We start from the raw sequence: 25,065 nt of genomic DNA, 5'->3' as shown, positions 1-25,065 counted from the left end.
GGAGAAAGAAATGATATGTCTGAAGTGCTTATCTGTTTTGTGCCCGAGCTGGGAAAAGAACTAAGTTTAGGGTACTCATATTATACTCATAGCTCAGATGGTAAAGAATCTGTCTGGAGTGCAGGGGACCTGGGTTTGATCCCTGGGTCGGGGAGATCCCCTGGAGAAGGAAATGGCCACCCACTCCAGTATTCTTGCCTGGAGAATTCCATGGACAGAGGAGCCTGGCAGGATATAGTCCATGGGGTCACAAAGAGTTGGACACAACTGAGCGACTAACGCTTTCACTTTTACTTTAGGGTACTTATTATAGAGTGAAGCCTCCATTACTGCTAATGCTAGCAATAAAAAAGCGACATGCAGACGTCCCTGGTCCAGTGGTTAAGAATCCACCTGCCAATGCAGGGGAGACAGGTTCGATCCCCAGTCCAGGAAGATTCCACATGCCACAGGGTAGCTAAGCCCCTGTGCCAAAACTACTGAGCCTGCACACTTACAGCCCATGCTCTGCGACAAGAGACGCCACAGCAACGAGAAGCCTGCTCATCACAGCTTGAGAGCAGCCCCTGCTCACTGCAATCAGAGAGAGCCTATCCGTAGCAACAGAGACCCAGTGTGGCCAAAAGTAAACAGAAACAAACAAAAGCAACATGGGTACAATCCAACCAACTCTCTTAAGTCCCCTCTGGGCCTCTTTAATCCTGCCAGACTTTTCTGTCCAGAACAAACCTGGCTGTGTTATTCCTTCTATATAAAAGTCTTCAATGACTGTGCTTCATATGGGGTGAAGTCCCGATTCCTTTGGATAATAAACACATGCCTATTTCTCTGGTCCTGCCTGCCTGCTTCCTGCCCCTTGAGATCTGCCTTTTAGACACACTTAGCCGTGTGCGGTCCCACACTCACATTCTCACACCTTTTCTCTGTCATATTCTGGAATCCCTGTCTGCCCTCCCAGTGCTTACCCATCAGTGGGAGTTTATCATCTGAACTCAGCCCAAGCACCACCACTTCCCTCCCTCTCACACCTTCTCCCTTTGTGTTTTCTTTCTCAGTTCAGTTCAGTCACTCAGTCCTGTCTGACTCTTTGCAACCCCATGGACTGCAGCACTGCCAGGCCTCCCTGTCCATCACCAACTCCCGGAGCCTGCTCAAACTAATGTCCATCGAGTCAGTGATGCCATCCAACCATCTCATCCTCTGTCATCTTCTTCTCCTCCCACCTTCCATCTTTCCCAGCATCAGGGTCTTTTTCAGTGAGTCAGTTATTCACATCAGGTGGCCAAAGGATTGGAGTTTCAGCTTCAGCATCAGCCCTTCCAATGAATATTCAGGACTGATCTCCTTTAGGATGGACTGGTTGGATCTCCTTGCAGTCCAAGGGACTCTCAGAGTCTTCTCCAACACCACAGTTCAAAAGCACCAATTCTTCCACTCTCAGCCTTCTTTAGGGTCCAACTCTCACATCCATATGTGACTTACTGGGAAAACCATAGCTTTGACTAGATGGACCTTTGTTGGCAAAGTAATGTCTCTGCTTTCTGTTCTGTTTCTAGGAGGTTGCATTTCTCTGTATAATACCTGCCACATTGACTGGAAGTCATTTGCTTATGTGTTTAATTATTTGCCTAGGAGATCCTTGAGTTTAGAGAGAATGTCTTACTTATTTTTACATTTGAGTGCACAATGCCTGCCATGTCTCGGTGCTCAGTATATGATTGTGGAATTGAATTGTAACAGTAACTACAAATTCTGCAGTTCTGAACCCCTAATAGAAAATTTAGATGAGATTGTCCGAGGAGCTCTTTCCAGTTTGAAATGGCCCTATCCTTCCCACCTCTTCTTCACAACCTTATGGAGAAGTTAGCCAGCTCACTATTCTCCAGGGACACCATATACATTAATTCCTCCCTCTGTGCTCTTGTCCATGGCGTTACCCCTGCCTAGCAAGCCCATCCCCTTTGTTTATCTAGAAGTTGTTGAAGCTCCCAGTGTGTCTTTCCTGGTGCTGGACTCTAAAGTTTCCCTGTCTAAATAGGACTCTCCCATTCCAGGTCCCTTACTCCTATTCTCACTTGCCTCTTCTAACTAATGGGCTCAGCCCTCTTTGTCACTTTACCACTTCATGTAGATACTGCATATTGGATATTTAATATTAACTACTCATTTATGCTTAATTTTCATTCTGGGACTGTTCACATACCTGTTCAACTAAGTTACAAGACTCTTGAGGGCAGGCACTGTCGTGTATGTTAACTGGATATTAGGAAGTGCCTTAATAAATGTTGACCAATGATTGGGAACACTCAGGGGACTTTTTCACGGTGAGGTTCTGTGTTCTAGCTCCTGGGTTCAGCTGAGTGTGTTATTCATGGAGGCAGGTCAGCCTGGCTGTGATCAGGGGTTGTGGAATTGAAGGGTGACTTTCTGAAGCATGGCTCAGGTGGTAATCTGCCTACAATGTGGGAGACCTGGGTTCAATCCCTGGGTCAGGAAGATCCTCTGGAGAAGGGAATGGCTATCTACTCCAATATTGCCTGGAAAATTCCATGTACTGAAAAGTCTGGCAGGCTACAGTCCATACGGTCGCAAAGAGTCTGATACAACTGAGTGACTAATACTTTTACTTTCAGAAGCATAATTGCCCATGATATTAAAAGTAAATATCTCCCAGATGGAAAAACTAGATCATGTAAAGATTTCCCCAATTTGCAGTGATTTATAGATTTACTATAGTAGCAATTAAAATCTGATTGGGATAGAAAGAAGAGTTTATCTGAAAGAATAGTCAGAATTTACAAAGGAAATTCTGAAAAAGTACCTTTTGAAAAGCTATCCCTATCAGATCTTAAAGCACAAAAAATTACAGTAGTTAAAATATTTTTGTACTCTTCCTGGTGTCTTGGATGGTAAAGAATCTTCCTATAATGCAGGAGACCGGGTTCAATTCCTGGATTGGGAGTATCCTGTGTAGAAGGGAATGGCAACCCACTCCAGTAATCTTGCCTGGAGAATTCCATGGACAGAGGAGCCTGGCAGGTTATATTGTTCATAGAATCTCAAAGAATTGGACATGACTGAGTGATTAACTACCACACAATTGCACTCATCTCACACGGTAGTAAAGTGATGCTTAAAATTCTCCAAGCCAGGCTTCAGCAATATGTGAACCGTGAACTTCCAGATGTTCACGCTGGATTTAGAAAAGGCAGAGGAACCAGAGATCAAATTGCCAACATCCACTGGATCATCAAAAAAGCAAGAGAGTTCCAGAAAATCATCTGTTTCTGCTTTATTGACTATGCCAAAGCCTTTGACTGTGTGGATCACAATAAACTGTGGAAAATTCTGAAAGAGATGGGCATACCAGACTACCTGACCTGCCTCTTGAGAAACCTATATGCAGGTCAGGAAGCAACAGTTAGAAGTGGACATGGAACAACAGACTGGTTCCAAATAGGAAAAGGAGTATGTCAAGGCTGTATATTGTCACCTTGCTTATTTAACTTCTATGCAGAGTATATCATGAGAAATGCTGGGCTGGAAGAAGCACAAGCTGGAATCCAGATTGCTGGGAGAAATATCAATAACCTCAGATATGCAGATGACACCACTCTTATGACAGAAAATGACAAAGAACTGAAGAGCCTCTTGATGAAAGTGAAAGAGGAGAGTGAAAAAGTTGGCTTAAAGCTCAACATTCAGAAAACGAAGGTCATGGCATCCGGTCCCATCACTTAATGGAAAAGGGATGGGGAAACGGTGGAAACTGTCAGACTTATATTTTTGGGGGCTCCAAAATCACTGCAGATGGTGACTGCAGCCATGAAATTAAAAGACGCTTACTCCTTGGAAGGAAAGTTATGACCAACCTAGACAGCATAGACTTCCCTGGTGGCTCAGACAGAAAGCATCTGTCTACAATGTGGGAGACCTGGGTTCGATCCCTGGGTCAGGAAGTTCCCTGGAGAAGGAAATGGCAACCCACTCTAGTACTCTTGCCTAGAAAATCCCATGGATGGAGGACCCTGGTGTCCATGGGGTTGCAAAGAGTTGGACATGACTGAGCGGCTTCACTTCACTAGACAGCATATTAAAAAGGAGAGACATTACTTTGTCAACAAAGGTCCATCTAGTCAAGGCTATGGTTTTTCCAGTGGTCATGTATGGATATGAGAGCTGGACTATAAAGAAAGCTAAGCATAAAAGAATTGATGCTTTTGAAGTGTGGTGTTGGAGAAGACTCTTGAGAATCCCTTGGACTGCAAGGAGATCAGTCCTGGGTGTTCACTGGAAGGACTGATGTTGAAGCTGAAACTCCAGTACTTTGGCCACCTGATGTGAAGAGCTGACTCATTTGTAAAGACCCTGATGCTGGGAAAGATTGAGGGCAGGAGGAGAAGGGGACGACAGAGGATGAGCTGGTTGGATGGTATCACCGACTCAATGGACATGGGTTTGGGTGGAGTCTGGGAGTTGGTGATGGACAGGGAGGCCTGGTGTGCTATGGTTCATGGGGTTGCAGAGTTGGACACTACTGCGCGACTGAATTGTACTGAACTGGTGATGACTTTGTAGCACATAGAGGTGTCTAGTTATTGTCTTGACTGTCCAGCTCTGTGTCCCCAAGAGCCTCTGCCACAAAGTGGGTTCAGTAACTACTTGTGGAATGTAGGGACATTTGGATGTCTGAATGAATGTGTAGACCTTCAGTGTGATGAGCTATGAGAGTTCTCTTCGTGTCTGTTTTGACTGCCTTTGAACTTTGGAGAGAGGAGAGGAAATGACGTTGGGCCATCAGGCATCACTTCAGACACTTCATCTGTGCTAGTCTTCATGCTCTGTGGGAAGAGGGTGCAGGGGAGGATGAGACCTCGGAATCAAAAGATAAGAAGATAAAGCTCTTTCAGGGATGTAGGCTGACCAGGAAACATATTGATGGATGAGGTAAATTTCTAAATGCTCTTTGCGTGTGCCCTCAGTTGTGTCCAACTCTTTGCGACCCCATGAACTGAAGCCCACCAGGCTTTTCTGCCCATGGAATTTCCCAGGCCACAGTACTGGAGTGGGTTGCCATTTCTTCCTCCACGAGATCTTCCTGACTCAGGGACCCAACCCAAATCTCCTGCATTGGCAGACAGATTCTTTACTACTACGCCACCTGGGACACCCCTTGATGCTCTTTAGGTAATCTTCTTTTAAATGTTATTTACACTTTCACTTCACTTAGTTTCTTTTATTCTCTAAACGCTTTCTTCTTTTCTCCCTCTTCCTAGCAAATTTATAAGTGAAGATACTTTTATATTTTTAGGGGTTTCCCCATAATCTTTAAGTGATCTTAATCCTCTTCTTTTTTTTGTGTGTGTGTGTGTGTGTGTGTGTGTCAAATAAAATGGTGGCCTCTCCGGCTCATGTCCCCTTTTCTGACTAAAATAGCCAATAGAGAGTTGCAAGCTGAAAAAGGCAGTCCTTCATCTGGATTTTTGTCAGTTTCATGAATAACTGTTTGCTTTGTGCCTTCAGAGAGCAAGAGAGAAGAAGACAGACATAACCCTCGCTTTGGAGTTTATTGTGTGAAAATAACTGGTCTTTATTAGTATTTTCTTTGTGGCATTGTGTTTTCAGAGAATGCTCAATATTAGACTTCAGCACATTAATTAGCTTAGGAAACATATGAATCCAGAATACATTATCGTCATTTGTCTTGGCCTTGTTTGTGCACTGCGCTCACCATTGTTTTATTTTTGAGCACGGCTTCTTCTTTCCTTCTTGTCTGTGGAGTTATTAATAGGAATAGGAGCTTCCCAGCTTCAGTGAGTGGCGTGCCTGAGAGGAATGTTTGAAAGAGATAGGAAGGACTCATGTCCCAAGTAATTTGTATGCCAGGCAGTGCCACTCCTTAGAAACCCTGCCGTTTGTAGCTGACGAGGTTCCTGTTAAGGCTGGCATGGAGGGAGAACCATGGCAACCAGGGGAGAAACTGCCCCTTAGAACTGAAGCCCCCCCACCACACCTCCCACTATCACCCTCCATCCCAGGGCTAGACAGCTGCTAACAGTGAGCCAGGTGAATCACCAGCTGCAATGGGAAGAAAGAACAGGCAGGTAGGCACACCACGGTGCCCAGGCAGTCACGGGGTAATCGTGGAAGAAGGTGTGAAAGCAGAGAGCAGCAGGGTACATGGGACGTGACCGCATGTTATGCTTAGGAAGGGCAGCCATTAGAAGCAACACAAATGTCCATTAACAGATGAGTTAATAGGCAAAATGTGGTATAGACATAGAATGCAATATTATTGAGCCTTATAAAAGAGAGCAATCCTGACATATGCTACAACATAGATGGACCTTGAGGACGTTGTACTAAGTGAAATAAACCAGTCACACACACACATACACACACACAGACAAATCAGCATATGTATGATTCCACTTAGATGTTTCGTAGAGTAGTCAAATTCATAGATAGCGAAAGTAGAATAGTAGTGGTTTCCGGGGGCTGGGGAATTGGGGAAGGAGGAGTTATTTACCAGGGGTAGCGCTTCAGTTTTACAAGATGAGGAAGTTCAGGAGATCAGATGCACCGCGGTGTGGAGGCACTTGACCTTACTGAACTGTACACTTACAAATGGCTACTATGGCAAATTTTGTGACGTGTATTTTGTGTTTTATTTTATGTTGTGTCATTCAGTTTACAAATTGAGAAGAAATCAGAGATGATCTAAAGGGAAAAAAGGAAAGCAGCTTTGAAGACAAGCCACCTGAGTTCAAATCCTGGCACAGACGCTGACTAGATGCGCGCGTGCGTGCGTGCTAAGTCTCTTAGTTGTGTTTGACTCTGTGTGACCCCCATGGACTGTAGCCACCCCCCACCCCCCAGGGTCCCCTGTCGATGGGATTCTCCAGGCAAGAATACTGGAGTGTGTTGCCATGCCCTCTTCCAGGGGTCTTCCTGACTGAAGGATCGAACCCGCGTCTCTTGCATTGTGGCAGATTCTTTACTGCCAAACCTCCGGGGAAGCCTGACTAGATGGGTTCCTTTGGGCGAATCAGGTAATCTCTCTGAGCTCTTTTTTTTTTCCTATGGGACTGACAAGAAGAGTACCTGTACTATAGGATTTGTTGTGAGAATTAAGTGATATACTATATGAAAAGCCCATAGCACTTAGAAGAATACAAAAGTGTTACTTTTCACCATGATTATCAGAATAGTATGTGACATTTTAAGTGTACAGGCAGGCAGCTTTCTTTAGGATGTCTATGAGCATTCTGAGGGAATAGGAGCCAAGATACTAGTTTCGGGTTGAGGGCTATGACTTTGGTTCATAGAGGGCCCTAAGGAACAAGGTGTGACCCCAGAGTTAGCAAATATTCATGGAGTACATGCTAGGGGCTGGGTTCTGCTCAAAGTGTAGAAAGACAGTAATATAATATCGTTCACAGCATGGTGGGTGTATTGTCAAATTATTAGGGGGAAAATCCACTTATATGAATGAACTATGATACCTAATAAAGACTTAGTATTAGATATATTAGCAAGCCTCGGTAGCGTAGCAGTTAGGCAGGCAGGTATGCGGGCAGGCTAGGGTCAGATATGAAGATGACACCACCCCTATGGCAGAACTTGAAGAGGAACTAAAAAGCCTCTTGATGACAGTGAAAGTGGAGAGTGAAAAACTTGGCTTAAAGCTCAACATTCAGAAAACTAAGATCATGGCATCCGGTCCCATCACTTCATGGGAAATAGATGGGGAAACAGTGTCAGACTTTATTTTTTTGGGCTCCAAAATCACTGCAGATGGTGATTGCAGCCATGAAATTAAAAGACGCTTTCTCCTTGGAAGAAAAGTTATGACCAACCTAGATAGCATATTCAAAAGCAGAGACATTACTTTGCCAACAAAGGTCCGTCTAGTCAAAGCTATGGTTTTTCCAGTGGTCATGTATGGATGTGAGAGTTGGACTGTGAAGAAGGCTGAGCACCGAAGAATGGATGCTTCTGAACTGTGGTGTTGGAGAAGATGCTGGAGAGTCCCTTGGACTGCAAGGAGATCCAACCAGTCCATTCTGAAGGAGATCAGCCCTGGGATTTCTTTGGAAGGAATGATGCTAAAGCTGAAACTGCAGTACTTTGGCCACCTCATGTGAAGAGTTGACTCATTGGAAAAGACTCTGATGCTGGGAGGGATTGGGGGCAGGAGGACAAGGGGACGACAGAGGATGAGATGGCTGGATGGCATCACTGACTCGATGGACGTGAGTCTGAGTGAACTCCGGGAGTTGGTGATGGGCAGGGAGGCCTGGTGTGCTGCGATTCATGGGATCACAAAGAGTCGGACACGACTGAGTGACTGAACTGAACTGAACTGATTAGATATATTGCAGAACCCCAGTCAGTTATAGAATTATGCCACAATACAAAAAGTAGATTTAAAATGAAGGTAATGCTATTTATTAAGACGTTGCCAATTGCTAGTGACATAAATCCCAATTGAAACTAGCTTGAACACATAATTTAATTATTGCTTTACATAGTGAAAATATGGTCGTATATCTGGCTTCAGGCATGGCTGGACCCAGATGTTCCCATGATATTGGAAATCTGTCTCTTGGCAGCCTGTGTATCCTATCCCTGTATTGGCATTTTTCTTAGGCAGTTCTTTGTGATGGGGGTAACATGGCCACTAATGCCCTTTGGCTTATAATCTATCAAGTTAATACTCATGTTCTTTTCTTTCTGTTTCTTTTCTTCTTCCTGTCTTTTTCCTTTCTGTTGCTGAGCCATTCAGTTAAAAAACCATTAAGTCTCCTAGCAAGCAGGAGACTTCACTGAGGGCAGGGGTGGGCACAGAGCAGGGTGTTGTACCCAGTTGGGGTGAGGAGGGCACCCCAGAGGGAGAGTGGTCTGTGCAGGGTGTTAGAGTCCAAGGGGGTTAACGAGAGCATCCAGCAGGAGGGCTGATCAGTGTGTTGTGTCAAAGCCTGTTTGGGGTGAGGAGGCGTCCACCCCATGCAGGTGCTGTAGATCAGGTGGAACGAAGGGGATGTCCAGATGGAGAATGGCCAGGCCCAGAGTGTTGGGGCCCAGGTGGATGAGGAGGGTGTCTGTGGGTGTAGGTGGCCCAGAGTGAGGTGTTAGCCCCTGAGAAGGCTCTCCCTGTGGGGGACAGTCAACACCAGGAGAGGGTCTGGGCCCAGGCAGGGCAAGAGAGAAATGTGATACAAATATGGAAAGGGAAAAAAGTAAAACCAACTCTCTGGCAGTGGATTTGGAGGTATTGGTGGGAATCCGTGATTTTCTTGCTGTGGATGAACAGGTGGATGGATGGATAGATAGATGGAAAGGGATGTAAAGTATAAATATAAATGTGTGTCTCTGCAGTAGGTATTGCTTTTTAAATGTATATATTCTATGACTTCTAAATACCATTCTCCACTGAAAGGAGCCAGGGGTCTTGGAGAAATGGCTGATTGAAGAATGGGGGTGGGAAGGCGCAAGCTGAGCCTGCAGCATTTTGTACATGAAAGTGAGGAGGCGCTCAGAGCATGAGAAAGGCGTGTCCGAAGGACTCAGAAGCAGTGTGAAGGGCCCTGCTGGCTGCCTCTGGGACCATTTGAGCTTTAATATAAATAGCATGCATGCTCAGTCACTCAGTCGTGTTTGACTCTTTGTGACCCCATGGACTGTAGCCCGCCAGGCTCCTCTGTCCATGGGATTCTCCAGGCAGGAATACTGAAGTGGGTTGCCATTTCCTCCTCCAGGGGTTTTTCCCAACCCCAGGATGGAACCTGCGTCTCCTGCATTGGTAGGTGGATTCTTTACCACTGAGCTACTTGGGAAGCCCCTGGGGGCTGATACGCACTGACTAAAACAGACAACTGTGAGTTCAAACTGACGCACATTGAACGTTGATGCAGAACTTTGAAGAATGGACACATGCGTAGTCTCACCACAAAATACTTATTTATGACCAAAGGAAAAGGCACAGGAAGGTGGCATTTCCCAAAGAAGGGCTGAAGTGCTGATGCTCAAGATGTTAAGGGGAGGCTAACTTCTGCAGATGCTGAGTCCCCTGTCCTCTGGCTTCCACCTGGTTTTGTGACAGGTGCTGGGAGGGGGTGGGCTTCTCTGCCTCTTTACCAGCGGGGTTGCCCTGTGGAAGCGGCAGTGCTCCCTGTGGTGACCTCCCCTAGGATACAGCTCGCCCTGTGGTCAGTGGTGATAATTACTAACCGCTGATGTTAGCCGAGGTGCGTCCCTACTCTTATTACTAGTTTCCCTTGATCCTATCTACATCTCTGTGCAACTCTCTTTAGGGTGCCTTCTGCCTCCTGCTGGGAGCCCCACTGATACAGTGATCAGGCACTGTTATCAGAGAGACAGACAGACAGATGTCCAGCAGCAACTGATTCTGACTCACCATGACAGGGGTGAGGTCCACAGATGGAGCTGAGTCCACAGCTGTCCAGTGACCCAAAGTGTGGGAAAAGAATCAAATCAGAGACAGGGACTCTAGAAGGACCTGACAGCAGCTCAGTGACCAGAGAGGAATTTTGTCCCAGTTATTTATACTGGAAAGGAAAGATGCCTCAGTTTTCTGTTGAAGAGTCAGAAATTTCCCCTCTCCCTCAGTTAAGGAGGTGGTGGTCCCATGTTATGAAGAACTGCAGTTCGGAACGTCATAGGCCTTTTGAATTCAGCTGTCTGCCTGATTTGTTGCAAAGATGACTAGATTAAAAAACAATGCACAGGGCAAGGCGATATCTCCTTTCAGTACTGTGCAGTCCTGACTGCATGGTTATCACCTGAAAAATCAGGAAGCGCCAGGAGCTCTTCTGTTTCAAACCTTTCCGTTTCAGCCATCTCTTCTTTGGTATTCTGGAAGGCAGGCACAGACAAGGACACGAAGTGGAAGGCTTTCTTATGTCACCTCAGCTCAGAGGTGTCCCTTGTTCCAGCCTCTGAACATGGGGTGACACTTCTGGGTACAGCCTGCTAAGAGAGTCAGCTCAAACTCACATGACTTATTGGGTTGCTAATCACCCCATTTGCAGACTGAGCCTGTAAAATTAGCCTGCAGCTCCAATTAAGGGAACTCAGACCAGAGCCCATGTTCAAGAATCCTCCCTTGTCAATTTCTTCCTGGGGTTTAAATTGAATTCTTCATGTTGGTAGAGAAAACTGAAACATGTCCCAATTCCGCTAAAAGTAGCAGAGAAAAGAGGCCCTTTTCCGAGGTGGACAGGATCACTGGTGGGCCATGGGGGTGGTATGTACTGGGAAGTCACTTCAATTCCCTTCTGGTTTCTAATCAAGCCCTGCCTGTTATATACTCAGCCACAACTGCAGACTTAGATGTCAGAATGCCCATTTTCCTAAGCAGCTCTGGAAAACACAAGTCAGATTCACCTCTTGCTGTTTTTAACTTTGGAGTAACTTACAGAACCCACGGGTTTGATGAACACTGACTTATAAGAGTTCAAGTCAGAATCCCAGGACAGCTTGGTGTCGTTTAACTACAGAAGGAAGTCATGGATTTCTTTTATGTTTTCTTCACCTGCTACTGCCTTGTTTTTATGTACACTGTGTGTAGTAAGGGCAGAGGCTCAGCCTTATGGGTAGGCTGCTGCTGCTGCTGCTGCTGAGTCGCTTCAGTCGTGTCCGACTCTGTGCGACCCCATAGACGGCAGCTCCCCCGTCCCTGGGATTCTCCAGGCAAGAACACTGCAGTGGGTTGCCATTTCCTTCTCCAATGCATGAGAGTGAAAAGTGAAAGGGAAGTCGCTCAGTCATTTCCAACTCTTCACCACCCGCTGGACTGCAGCCTACCCGACTTATCTATTACCTTTTCCCTACAACTTCCTTTCTTTCTCTTGAAGCAATTATTTGTCAACATAGTTTCTGGGTATTCTCTGATTTTTGCTACCCTGCTGCTGCTGCTGCTAAGTCACTTCAGTTGTGTCCGACTCTGTGCGACCCCAGAGATGGCAGCCCACCAGGCTCCCCCCGTCCCTGGGATTCTCCAGGCAAGAACACTGGAATGGGTTGCCATTTCCTTCTCTAATGCATGAAAGTGAAAAGTGAAAGTGAAGTTGCTCAGTCGTGTCCGACTCTTAGCGACCCCATGGACTGCAGCCCACCAGGCTCCTCCGTCCATGGGATTTTCCAGGCAAGAGTACTGGAGTGGGTTGCCATTGCCTTCTCCTACCCTAGACTGTTCTAAATTCTTCCTTTGGCATTTATTCTCATATAAATAGTACAGTGCCTGCATGTGCTAAATCGCTTCAGTCATGTCCATCTCTGCGACCCTATGGACTTTAGCCTGCCAGGCTCCTCTCTTCATGGGATTTTCCAAGCAAGAATACTGGCGTGGATTGCCATTTTCTACTCCAGGGGATCTTCCTGACTCACAGTATACAATTTTTTTTTTTATTGTACTTGCAGAGCATTTCGATTATATCAGAGGTTAAATAGGCCTTTGTGTTATAGCCTATAAAATTACTTCTAAGGGGAAAATAAGCTTCAAGTCCTCAACACCTAACTAAAGAAAGAAATTTTTAGAAGGTCAAAAGTTTTTAAGTGGGGACTGAATGTATAGCATGATCTGTACCATGCAGGTGATATTTTATCAGGCCCAACCTCCATTCTGCCTAGATAAGACATTTACCAAGAGAGATCAAATAACTCACTTAATGTCAAATGAAAATGTTATTTCTCTTGAATTGGATTGGCTTTTGTATTGGTCAGTGTTCTCCAGACAAACAGAACCAGTAGGAAATATGTATGTATATATTAAAAATTATATCTGTATATATAGATATATCTGTTTATATAGAATAATTATATCTGTATATATAGATCTATATATACACACGTACCTAATTCCTCAAGAGCAGGAGAAGATGAGCATCCCAACTCAAGAAGACAGGGAATTTGCTTTTCCTTAGCCTTTGGTCCCATTTGAGGCCCCAGTGGGTAGGACGGTGCCCACCCATACTGATGAGGATGGATCTCGTTTCTTAGTCTGTTGAATCAAGTGCCAATAATCTCTTCCAGAAACATTCTCATAGACATACCCAGAAATTATGTTTTACCAGCTATCTGGGCACCCCTTGGCCCAGTCAAATTGACATAAAATTAACCATCACAGCTTTTTATCCCTTTTATAAATGGAAGTCTTGTGCTTTGGGTCATGTCTGCTATTATGACTTCGAGTTCAGTACAAAGGCCACATTCAAGGATGTTTATGGCATTTACGATAATGTAGAAACCCAACCACATTTCTAAAAATATAAATAAACAGATTTTTTTGTGCTTATGTTTATAACCTGGAGAGGTTAAAGAATTGTTGTAGATCTGCTTTTGGACTAGTTTGAATAATTTACCAACATTCAGCCTGTTTCAATTATCCTGGCCCACCCACAGATTCAGTCAAATTAAGAATTTTAACATCAGACATTTAAAAGAGAAAGGGAAAGAGGTTCATTTATTTGTATTCTTCAAAGACAAAGAGAGAGGGAGAGGAATTTAACACCATTTTCCATATTTGCCTACTTCTCACCCCAAGTTACCACCATCCTTGGCAGGCAAGTGGTCCATGTATCTATTTGAGTTTCCATGTATGTATTTGAATTTCCTTATCTGCTTGTTAATGTGTGCATTGCTGGGAGCCACTCCAGACCTCCTGACCTGAAATTTCTGGAGTTGGGTTTCAGCAAATTGCATAGTTAAGACCCTCCTCAGTGATTTTTGTGAACTCTAAAGTTTGAGAACCACTGGTCCAGACATTTTTCCTTAGGGTGTTTGTGGTTGACTAGGAATGTGATGATAACGATAATGGTCCCTTTTGATTCAGGACTTGGTTTTGCTGGACCTCCATTTTTGGATTCTTGACTTTTTTGGGTAGATTTGTTAGGGTCTATGTAATATCGGCTTGCTAGGGTTACAAAGCAAAATACCACAGGCTGGGTGGTTTAGATGACAGAAATTACTTTTCTTACATCTCTGGAGGCTAGAAACCTGAGAACAAGGTGTCAGCAGAACTGGTTTCTGGTGAGATCTCTTTCTTTGGCTGAAAGATGGTGTCTTCTTTGTCTTCACCTTATTTCTCCTCTATGCATGTGTGTTGTCTTTGTCTTAATCTCTTCATCTTATAAGAGTGCCAGGCATATTGGGCTGATTTTCATTGTTTAGTTGCTAAGTTGTGTCTGTCTCTGCAACCCCATGAACTGCAGCACTCCAGGCTCCTCTGTTCTTCACCATCTCCCAGAGTTTTCATAAGCTCATGTCCATTGAGTCTGTGATGCCATCCAACCATCTCATCCTCTGTTGCCCCCTTCTTCTCGTGCCCTCTGTCTTTCCCAGGATCAGGGTCTTTTCCAGTGAGTCGGCTCTTCACATCAGGTGGCCAAAGTATTGGAGTTTCAGCTTCAGCATCATCCTTCTGATGAATACTCAGGGTTGGTTACCTTTAGGATTGACTGGTTTGATCTCCTTGCTGTCTTTGGACTTTACCTTCACCACCAGACACATCCACAGCTGAGCATCATTTCCACGTTGGCCCAGCTCTCTTTCTAGAGCTATTTCTCTGCTCTTCCCTGGTAGCATATTGAATACCTACCAACCTGGGAGGCTCAATCTTCCCGTGTCATATCTTGTTTGCTTTTTCATACTGTTATTGGGTTAGACTTACTCATAGAACCTCGTTTTACCTTATATACCTCTTCATAAGTCCTACCTCGAAATATGGTCACATTCTAAGGTGTTGGGAGTTAGGAATTCAGCATATTAACTGTGGGGGGAAACAATCCAGCTCCTAACAGAAGCAAGTATACTCCTGATTGGTCTCTTGGTCTCTCTTCTAAGGCAGCAGGAAGGAGGTAGGGACAATGACCCCTTGCTTTTCATTGGTTTTGTTCCTGCTAAGTTCCATTTTTTTGAATGTCTAGTTACTTTGAGAGTCTAATTACCACTGGCTTAACAGTATGAAAAGCCAAAATGATAGGATACTGAAAGAGGTACTCCCCAGGTCAGTAGGTGCCCAATATGCTACTGGAGGTCAGTGGAGAAATAACTCCAGAAAGAATGAAGGGATGGAGCCAAAGCAAAAACGATACCCAGCTGTGGATGTGACTGGTGACAGAAGCAATGTCCCATGCTGTAAAGAGCAATATTGTGTAGGAACCTGGAATGTCAGGTCCATGAATCAAGGCAAACTGGAAGTGGTCAAACAGGAGATGGCAAGAGTGAACGTCGACATTCTAGGAATCAGTGAACTAAAATGGACTGGAATGGGTGAATTTAACTCAAAGGACCATTATATCTACTACTGCAGGCAGGAATCCCTCAGAAGAAATGGAGTAGCCATCATAGTCAACAGAAGAGTCCAAAATGCAGTACTTGGATGCAATCTCAAAAACGGCAGAATGATCTCTGTTCGTTTCCAAGGCAAACCATTCAATATCACAGTAATCCAAGTCTATGCCCCAACCAGTAATGCTGAAGAAGCTGAAGTTGAACGGTTCTATCAAGACCTACAAGACCTTTTAGAACTAACACCCCAAAAAGATGTCCTTTTCATTATAGGGGACTGGAATGCAAAAGTAGGAAGTCAAGAAACACCTGGAGTAACAGGCAAATTTGGCCTTGGAATATGGAACGAAGCAGGGCAAAGACTGATAAAGTTTTGCCAAGAAAATGCGCTGGTCATAGCAAACACCCTCTTCCAACAACACAAGAGAAGACTCTACACATGGACATCACTCTACACCGGTCAACACCGAAATCAGATTGATTATATTCTCTGCAGCCAAAGATGGAGAAGCTCTATACAGTCAACAAAAACAAGACCAGGAGCTGGCTGTGGCTCAGATCATGAACTCCTTATTACCAAATTCAGACTGAAATTGAAGAAAGCAGGGAAAACCGCTAGACGATTCAGGTATGACTTCAATCAAATCCCTTATGATTATACAGTGGAAGTGAGAAATAGATTTAAGGGCCTATCTCTGATAGATAGAGTGCCTGATGAACTATGGACTGAGGTTCGTGACATTGTACAGGAGACAGGGATCAAGACCATCCCCATGGAAAAGAAATGCAAAAAAGCAAAATGGCTGTCTGGGGAAGCTTTACAAAAAGCTGTGAAAAGAAGAGAAGCGAAAAGCCAAGGAGAAAAGGAAAGATATAAGCATCTGAATACAGAGTTCCAAAGAATAGCAAGAAGAGATAAGAAAGCCTTCTTCAGAGATCAATGCAAAGAAATAGAGGAAAACAACAGATTGGGAAAGACTAGAGATCTCTTCAAGAAATTAGAGATACCAAGGGAATATTTCGTGCAAAGATGAGCTCGATAAAGGACAGAAATGGTCTGGACCTAACAGAAGCGGAAGATATTAAGAAGAGGTGGCAAGAATACACAGAAGAACTGTACAAAAACGATCTTCACGACCTGGATAATCATGATGGTGTGATCACTCATCTAGAGCCAGACATCCTGGAATGTGAAGTCAAGTGGGCCTTAGAAAGCATCACTATGAACAAAGCTAGTGGAGGTGATGGAATTCCAGTAGAGCTATTTCAAATCCTGAAAGATGATGCTGTGAAAGTGCTGCACTCAATATGCCAGCAAATTTGGAAAACTCAGCAGTGGCCACAGGACTGGAAAAGGTCAGTTTTCATTCCAATCCCAAAGAAAGACAATGCCAAAGAATGCTCAAACTACCGCACAATTGCACTCATCTCACATGCTAGTAAAGTAATGCTCAAAATTCTCCAAGCCAGGCTTCAGCAATACGTGAACCATGAACTTTCAGATTGTCAAGCTGGTTTTAGAAAAAGCAGAGGAACCAGAGATCAAATTGCCAACATCTGCTGGATCATGGAAAAAGCAAGAGAGTTCCAGAAAATCATCTATTTCTGCTTTATTGACTATGCCAAAGCCTTTGACTGTGTGGATCACAATAAACTGTGGAAAATTCTGAAAGAGATGGGAATACCAGACCGCCTAACCTGCCTCTTGAGAAATCTGTATGCAGGCCAGGAAGCAACAGTTAGAACTGAATGTGGAACAACAGACTGGTTCCAAATAGGAAAAGGAGTATGTCAAGGCTGTATATTGTCACCCTGCGTATTTAACTTCTATGCAAGGTACATCATGAGAAACGCTGGACTGGAAGAAACACAAGCTGGAATCAAGATTGCCGGGAGAAATATCAATAACCTCAGATATGCAAATGACACCACCCTTATGGCAGAAAGTGAAGAGGAACTAAAAAGCCTCTTGATGAAAGTGAAAGAGGAGAGTGAAAAAGTTGGCTTAAAGCTCAACATTCAGAAAATGAAGATCATGGCATCCAGTCCCATCACTCCATGAGAAATAGATGGCGAAACAGTGGAAACAGTGTCAGACTTTATGTTTTGGGGCTCCAAAATTACTGCAGATGGTGATTGCAGCCATCAAATTAAAAGACAGTTACTCCTTGGAAGAACAGTTATGACCAACGTAAATAGCATATTCAAAAGCAGAGACATTACTTTGCCGACTAAGGACCGTCTAGTCAAGGCTATGGTTTTTCCAGTGGTCATTTATGGATGTGAGAGTTGGACTGTGAAGAAGGCTGAGCACCGAAGAATTGATGCTTTTGAACTGTGGTGTTGGAGAAGACTCTTGAGAGTCCCTTGGACTGCAAGGAAATCCAACCAGTCCATTCTGAAGGAGATCAGCCCTGGGATTTCTTTGGAAGGAAAGATGCTAAAGCTGAAACTCCAGTACTTTGGCCACCTCATGTGAAGAGTTGACTCATTGGAAAAGACTCTGATGCTGGGAGGGATTGGGGGCAGGAAGAGAAGGGGATGACAGAGGATGAGATGGCTGGATGGCATCACTGACTCAATGGATGTGAGTCTGAGTGAACTCTCGGAGTTGGTGATGGACAGGGAGGCCTGGTGTGCTGCGATTCATGGGGTCGCAAAGAGTCGGACATGACTGAGCGACTGAACTGAACTGAACTAAGTGCTTTAAATGACCAAGAGTGGTAGTTCTCAAAGGAAATCTGAGAAGTCAAAACTCTCTCTTTGCTTCTTTTTTTACTAACATCTGCAATGATTGTGCAAGAGCCATGGTAACTAAAACTGTTGATACTTTAGCGTGGATTAAGGCAGTAGCACCAAGCTGTACTGGTAGTCATTATAATTTCACCATTGTGCATCTGTATTGCAGGAGATAAAATACCAGTTTCACTTAAAAATACCCTTGATGAAGTAGGACAAATTATTAGGTTGACTAAATTCAACCTTTGAAATTTTAGTATCATCTTCTTAATATTTTATGTGACATAATGGGATGCATGCATAAAGCATTTCTACTGCATATAAACATTCAGTGACTGGAAGAAAAGCACTTCTGTGATTGAATTGTGAGCCAAACTCACCTCTGTTTTCATAAAACACCATTTCAGCTTCAAAGGATAAGTGATAGGTGAACTATGCTTATTCAGACTCACGTAGCTGGCAGACATGTTCACAAAAAAAAGTCAAGTGAGCCTGTCACTTCAAGAAAAGCAACTGACAGTATTTGTTGCTCATAATAAAATTCAAAGCTTTCAAGTGAAAATTAGAGTTTTGTAAAACTTGTATCTGTTACTGTGAGCTTGATAGCTTACCAAGAGTTTATGATTTTTCTGGTGAGGCTGTGTGTGTGTGTGTGTGTGTGTGTGTGTGTGTGTGTGTGTTCACTCAGTTGTGTCCGACTGTTTACAAGCCTGTGGACTGTAGCCCGCCAGGCTCCTCTGTCCATGGGATTCTCCAGGAATAATACTGGAGTGGGTTGCCTTTTCCTACTCAAGGGGATCTTCCTGACCCAGGGATGTAATCTGAGTCTCTCATGTCTCCTGCATTGTCAGGTGGGTTCTTCACCACTAATGCCACCTGAGAAGTCCAATGTATTCATTATCTGAATGCTAAACATAGCAAACTTGAAAAATTCCCTACCAAAATATTCTTCATCAATGGTTGTTTTACCTTTCTAATTGCAAATAAGATTAGATAATCATGAACAAGCTGGAAAATTAAAAAAAAAAGAACCTCTATAAGAACTAATTTTTTTGAGAGCTTTGTTTCCATCTACTTAGAATTCATTTAAATCAGCAGAGATTAGAAGCTGTCCTATTGAAACGCTCTTGGAAACCTTGCCATAAATGTCCCCTTCTCTTCATTCTGCCTCTGTTTTATCTTTTTCTAATATTTATAGAGCCTTTTTTCCCTCTTTTCTCCTTCATTTTTCCTTTCCTCCTCTTTTATTCATTTCCCCTCCTTTTGCTTTGCCTTCTTATCCCTGGAAGTATTTCCTCATACGTTGCAATTTTCAGTTTCTGCCCGCGTCCTCTAGGAGAGATGCTGAGTCGGTACATATGAGGCGGGCATTGACAAAATGTGGGTACATCTTTGCCATCTCAGCTCCAGGACTTAAACAGCCTTCCATTCAATATGCAAAACTCCACACTGGAATCTTTGCTTGGCTTCTATTCTTAGATTTCTAGAGGCTGTGAAGGAAGGTCAGGGGAAAGGATTTTAACTGAAAATGTATACCTTCTAGAAGTCACTTCAGAATCAGTTCTACCATTATATTGTATTCTTTATAAATTTCTTTCTCTTTTTTCCTCTAGTCCACAAGTCACTCCCGAGTTGGCCTGAAAGCAAGCACCAAGCAAAAGGTATGTTTTGTCCTCTGCATTGTTCCTTTCAAAAATGATTATTTTGGTGAGTGCTTATATATATTTTTCCTGTAAAGAGTGACTTGATTTTGGAAGGCAGGGGTATACCCAGAAACAAAGTGTTTTTGATTTTCATTTACTTTGCCTCCATAATAGCAAAACTGAAATTGGAGAGAGATCCTTGAAATGAAATGGAATGAGAGGTAATCTAGATACCCAGTGACAGAAGCTCAGAATTCTCCATGGCTTACAAACAATTCTGAAACAATTCTGAAAGCAAGGTCAGAAGGTACACTCCCAGGTTCAGCTCTTATATTTTCTTAGGCCTTCACAGTGAAGGAATGTGTTCCTGTCTCCGTCCACATTTTTTCTAAACTTTGTTCCCTCAGCATCTGCTATGCAGAATGACCCTCACCTATGACCTGTGTTGAATTGGCTAAATCGTGAGCTCGGAGTCAGAAAGAATTGGGTTCAATTCCTGAATCTGTCATTTTACTACTTATGTGACCTTGGACATATTTGTATGCAGATGATTGTATCTCGTAACATAGTCTATTTTAACCATACAATGAGATAATATATGTGAAAATACTGATAACCCAGTGCCTAGCACAAAATAGGTACACTACGATTTTTTAAATTATACAATATATCATTGATGTTTTCAATGTACAAAACAACAGAAAATTTGAAATTCCAAAATTTTAATCCTTGAATGCACACACATTGTGTTTAAATTATGCTCATTGCCGGTGACACGTAGGGCAATGATGTAAACAGGTGTATTAGGATTTGGAGAAGTTTGCGCTAAAAAAATTATTCTTCTAGTGTAGATATTTGCAGTGTTTGGATAACTTGCCAAACCTCTCAGGATAATGGATATCTTAGCTCAGAGGACCTTTCTTGATGTCAGTTGTTAGAGGAAAGAAACACCTGAGAGGTGTTTAAGCATATTAAAAGAGGTGACTTCTAGGAAAGCACTAAGGCCAGTGCCTGAGCAGACTGTAGCTTTATTTAGTAGAGAAACATCATGTTGGCTGGAAAGAAGATGGGCAGACCTGGGCTCTAATCCAGGTTCAACACTTTCCAGAAAGTGATCGCTGACCTCGATATGGCCAGCCCTGTGCTCCAGATAGGCGTGAGCACTTTACAAGGTCCAATTCATTTAATACGCTAGGCAGGTGTTCTTGTGTCCCTCAGGGTTGGTCAGGAGAGTAAATCACACCAATAATTTGAACAGAGAGAATTTGACGTGAAGAACTGTTAATCTGTTATAAAGTTGTCAACTAGGTAATGGAAAGAATGAAAAGAGAAGTCTAAGGCAGTGAACCTTCAACCTTTTTGACACCAGGGACTGGTTTCATGGAAGACAGTTTTTCTGTGGGTTGAGGCGAGGGGGATGGTTTCGAGATGATTCAAGGGCATTACATTCATTGTGTATGTTATGTACATATTATTATTACACTGTGATATATAAGGAAATAATTGTATAACTCGCCATAATGCACCATCAGTGGGAGCCCTGAGCTTGTTTCCCTGTGACTCGATGCTCCCATCTGGGGGTGATGGGAGACAGTGACACCCGAGGTGCCCAGATCCTTCTCATGGGCAGTTCACAGCAGGGCTCACGCTCCAGTGAGAATCTCCTGCCGTCCCTGCTCAGGTGGTAATGTGAGTGATGGAGAGCAGGTGTAAATAAATACACACGAGCTTCACTGACTTGCCCACTGCTCACCTCCTGCTCTGCAGCCTGGCTCCTAGCAGACCACAGAGCAGTACCAGTCCCTGGTCTAGGACTTGGGGACCCCTGCTCTAAGGTATAGGAAGCAGCTACCAGCCCCAGGGCTGAGGGAACAAAGGACAGAGTGAGGATTACTAAGACTTCTCACGCACTTAGAGGAAGGTCCACACACAGCTGAAATGCAGGCCTCTGAGGAGAGGGTGCTGGCAGCAGGCTCTGAGGCTGATTCTACAAGAACCCTACAAATGGGTTTCAATGGTTCCACAGTAAGGAGAAAAATGCGAGTTCCGTCTTGCTCCTCCATCTCTGTAGCCTTCGCTAGCGCCCCCTACCGATGGAGGTAAAAAGAAACCAGCTGACTGAGCAGGGATGTGGTCTGCAGTCCCAGCTTAACATCATAAACTGGTCACAGAAAGATGCATTTGGCCGTGAGAGACTGGCACACTTACTAGCTCCGTTTTGTAGATGAGGAAACTGAGACACAAGTGCGTTACGCTGTGTTTCCCCAGTGCTATAGTCTGAATGCCTGCATCCTCCCTCCAAATTGAAATCCTAGCCTCCAAAGGGGATGTTATCAGGAGGTGGGGCGTTTGGGAGGTTCTCAAGTCCCTGAGGGCGGGGCTCTCATGAGTGGAATTAATACTTTTTTAAAAGACACCCTTCTACCATGTAAAGACACAGTGGGAAGTCTGCAACCCTCACCTGAGCACACTGGTACCCCGATCTCGGGCTTCCAGCCTCCAGAACTGTGAGAGAAAAAAAAATGCTGCTGGCTAGAAGCCACCCAGTCTGTGGCATTTTGTTATAGCAGCTTGAATGGACTAAGACACCCATCTAGGAATTTAAACCTAGATAGCCTGGCTCCAAAGTGCATGCTTTTTAACCTCTTGAATAAGTGAGTCAACACTTATTCTAAACATGGATCAGAACACTTCTCTAAAGCTTACTTTTAAAGTCTGTAAAGTGAGGATGACAGTTTCTAACATATAAAGTTAAATAAACTTTGAAAATGATGTGCCTGTCCTATTTCCTGGCACATGGTTGATACCTAACAATACTAGCTCTTACTATGTGTAGCATTTTTCTTGCTTCGAGTCTAAAGGACTATTCATTTGACCTCAGTGAATTTGTATGTAGTTTTGAAAGTATTGCCTTTGCCTTGGTTGATCCCATCTCGAATGGGTTGTTTATCTCTCTGGCTTAGCATAGTTGGGTGTTTACATTGGAAAGTGAGCACCAGAGAGAATTTAGTGCTGGAGCTTGACCAGTGGAGGCTTTATTGATGATGTCCTTAAAATCAGAGTTTATCAGGGGCTGCATCAGAGCGCCGAGTTGGTCTTTCACTTTGAATTTTAAGTAATGGGGGAAATCACTGAATACATTCATTCATTCTTTAAAGGAACAATTATTTATTGGGTGCTTAATTGCAGCAGACGCTGTGCTAGGCATGAGGGTGTTAGAAACAGATGGATGGACCCTGACCTGAAGATTGTTTCTTCCAGTCCAGTAGGGGTTGTGGTGTAAAACTCAACAGCTCATTTTCCCTCGCTTCTCCAGGTGTGCATGTATGTATATATGTTTGGGTTTTTTTTTAAACATAGATTTAAAGCCATTGGGCTTCCCTGGGGGCCCAGATGGTAAAGAATCTGCCTGCAATGTGGGAGACCCAGGTTCAATCCCTGGGTTGGAAAGATCCCCTAGAGAAGGGAATGTCTACCCACTCCAGTATTCTTGCCTGGAGAATCCCATGGACAGAGGAGCCTGGCAGGCTTCAGTCCCTAGGGTGAAAAAGAGTCAGACACGACTGAGTGACTAAGTACTTAATGCCGTCATGTGGGGAAAATCTCTATTGGACCTGCTATGGAGTTAACCAGTATCTAAGGGAGATTGTATGGGGGTAGATGTGTGAGGGGAAAGCCTTTCCTGAAGGATGGGGTCACTCATTAACCAGGGAAGAGGCAAGTCTCAGACTAGACTCAGGGAATGAGTGGGCAGGGCTGGGAGGCAGCAGCCCTGGGGAGCTCTGGGATTCCTGGTGGTGGATCACAAGATGTTATGTGCAGGGGTATGAGAGTTTATAGCTCCGACGTGCATACCGCAATACTCTAAGGGCCTCTAGAGTATTCTCTAGAGTGGAAAAGAGAGTCTGGGACCGGCAGGGCCTTGTTGTGTTGCTGTTTAGCCGCTCAGTCTTGTCTGACTCTTTGAGACCCCATGGACTATAGCACACGAGTCTCCTCTCTCCTTCACCATCTCCTGGGGCTTGCTCAAACTCATGTCCATTGAGTCAGTGAAGCTATCCAACCATCTCATCCTTTGTCTTCTTCTCCTCCTGCCTTCAATCTTGCCCAGCATCAGGGTTTGTGTTTTTTTTTTTTTGCAATGAATCAGCTCTTCGAGTTAGGTGGCCAAAGTATTGGAGCTTCAGCTGCAACATCAGTCCTTGCAGTGAATATTTAGGGTTGATTTCCTTTAGGATTGACTGGTTTGATCTGGCAACCCACTGCAGTATTCTTGCCTGGAGAACCCCATGGACAGTGTGAGAAGGCAGGGCTTTAGAGCCCTGGAAGTAGCTGACTGGTGGGATCAGGATCCCCTGCTGTACAAATCAGGCTGTTTTTATTCTTTATTTCCCCTCTATGTTTTATTTTCTTTTTGCTTCAAAGTGCCAAATATCTTGGTATCCCTAAGAGAACTAAAGGCAGAGCTTTATCTGTGTTCTTTGACCAGAACTTGAAGGGAAAGCTGGCCTTGGAGACTAGCATGGTAGCTGTGTCATTCAGGATGCTCACAAGAGGACCCCAAGGTTGAAGCCTTGTATTTAAGTTCGTACTACGTCTTGTTGCTCTTTCTAGAAATTCTGGTGAGAACTAAGGTTAGTTTATATTGAGATATATTTTGTAGGACATGGGAATATCCAAACCTCTTGTTGACCCCCCTCAGCTCAAGGGAATTTATTTTAGAGGAAAATAAATAGAGGGAGATGAATATTCTGTCACCCCAATGCGGAACCTCAGTGAGCTATGCTGGAATAAATAAATTCTGTCTCCTTCCCACAAGACTTTCTGCTCCTCCAGTATATTTTCAAGATTATTAACAATGTTAATGGTAAAAATAAGATGTAATCAGTGTTCTGGTTGCTTTGCAAACATTCAGTGGTAGCACTGTTTTCCTTCGATTTTAATCAAAAAGAAAATTGAATTGCCAGAGCCTACTGTTAACAGTGTGGTTTAAATATTCTCAGTCTCCGGCCTGAACATTTCTATGATATTTAGTGATCTCGAGTTTACTATATCCTTGCTTTTATCAAAGCCATCTCTTCAGATCTTAAAAATAAATTCACAGTAAGTTACATTTGAATTATTTGGCTTAAAGTGTAATCTCTCCTAAGTGTATTTGCATTTTAATAGATGACAGAGCTAATGAAATCGAGTCGAAGGGGTGGAATTTCTGGCATTAGCAAACAGAACAGTTTTTAGTTGGTAGAAAGATCTATCATTGTTCATAGAATTATATCGTTTACATATAAGATTTATTCAGAAGGAAACATTAACTGGCTAGATGACCTAGGTCACGGATGTTTATAGTTGGTAGGGATTCAGTATTCCAGTT

The 25,065-nt window shown here is 43.8% G+C and overlaps 1 protein-coding gene across 1 annotated transcript in view; it reads left to right on the top strand.

Annotated features, from left to right (window-relative positions):
- The window catches only part of RASGEF1B (RasGEF domain family member 1B), a 669,944-nt gene that overhangs the window by 130,092 nt on the left and 514,787 nt on the right, over window positions 1-25,065 (top strand). The window contains exon 2 of the mRNA XM_052641857.1: window positions 19,665-19,712. Coding sequence (XP_052497817.1) covers window positions 19,665-19,712 — 48 coding nt within the window. The remainder of the gene's footprint in view (window positions 1-19,664; window positions 19,713-25,065) is intronic.

Source organism: Budorcas taxicolor, chromosome 6, assembly GCF_023091745.1.
Source record: "Budorcas taxicolor isolate Tak-1 chromosome 6, Takin1.1, whole genome shotgun sequence".
In the NCBI taxonomy this organism is placed as follows: domain Eukaryota; kingdom Metazoa; phylum Chordata; class Mammalia; order Artiodactyla; family Bovidae; genus Budorcas; species Budorcas taxicolor.
The sequence above is the reverse complement of the archived record's forward strand: the minus strand, read 5'-3'. Positions and strand labels throughout refer to the sequence as shown.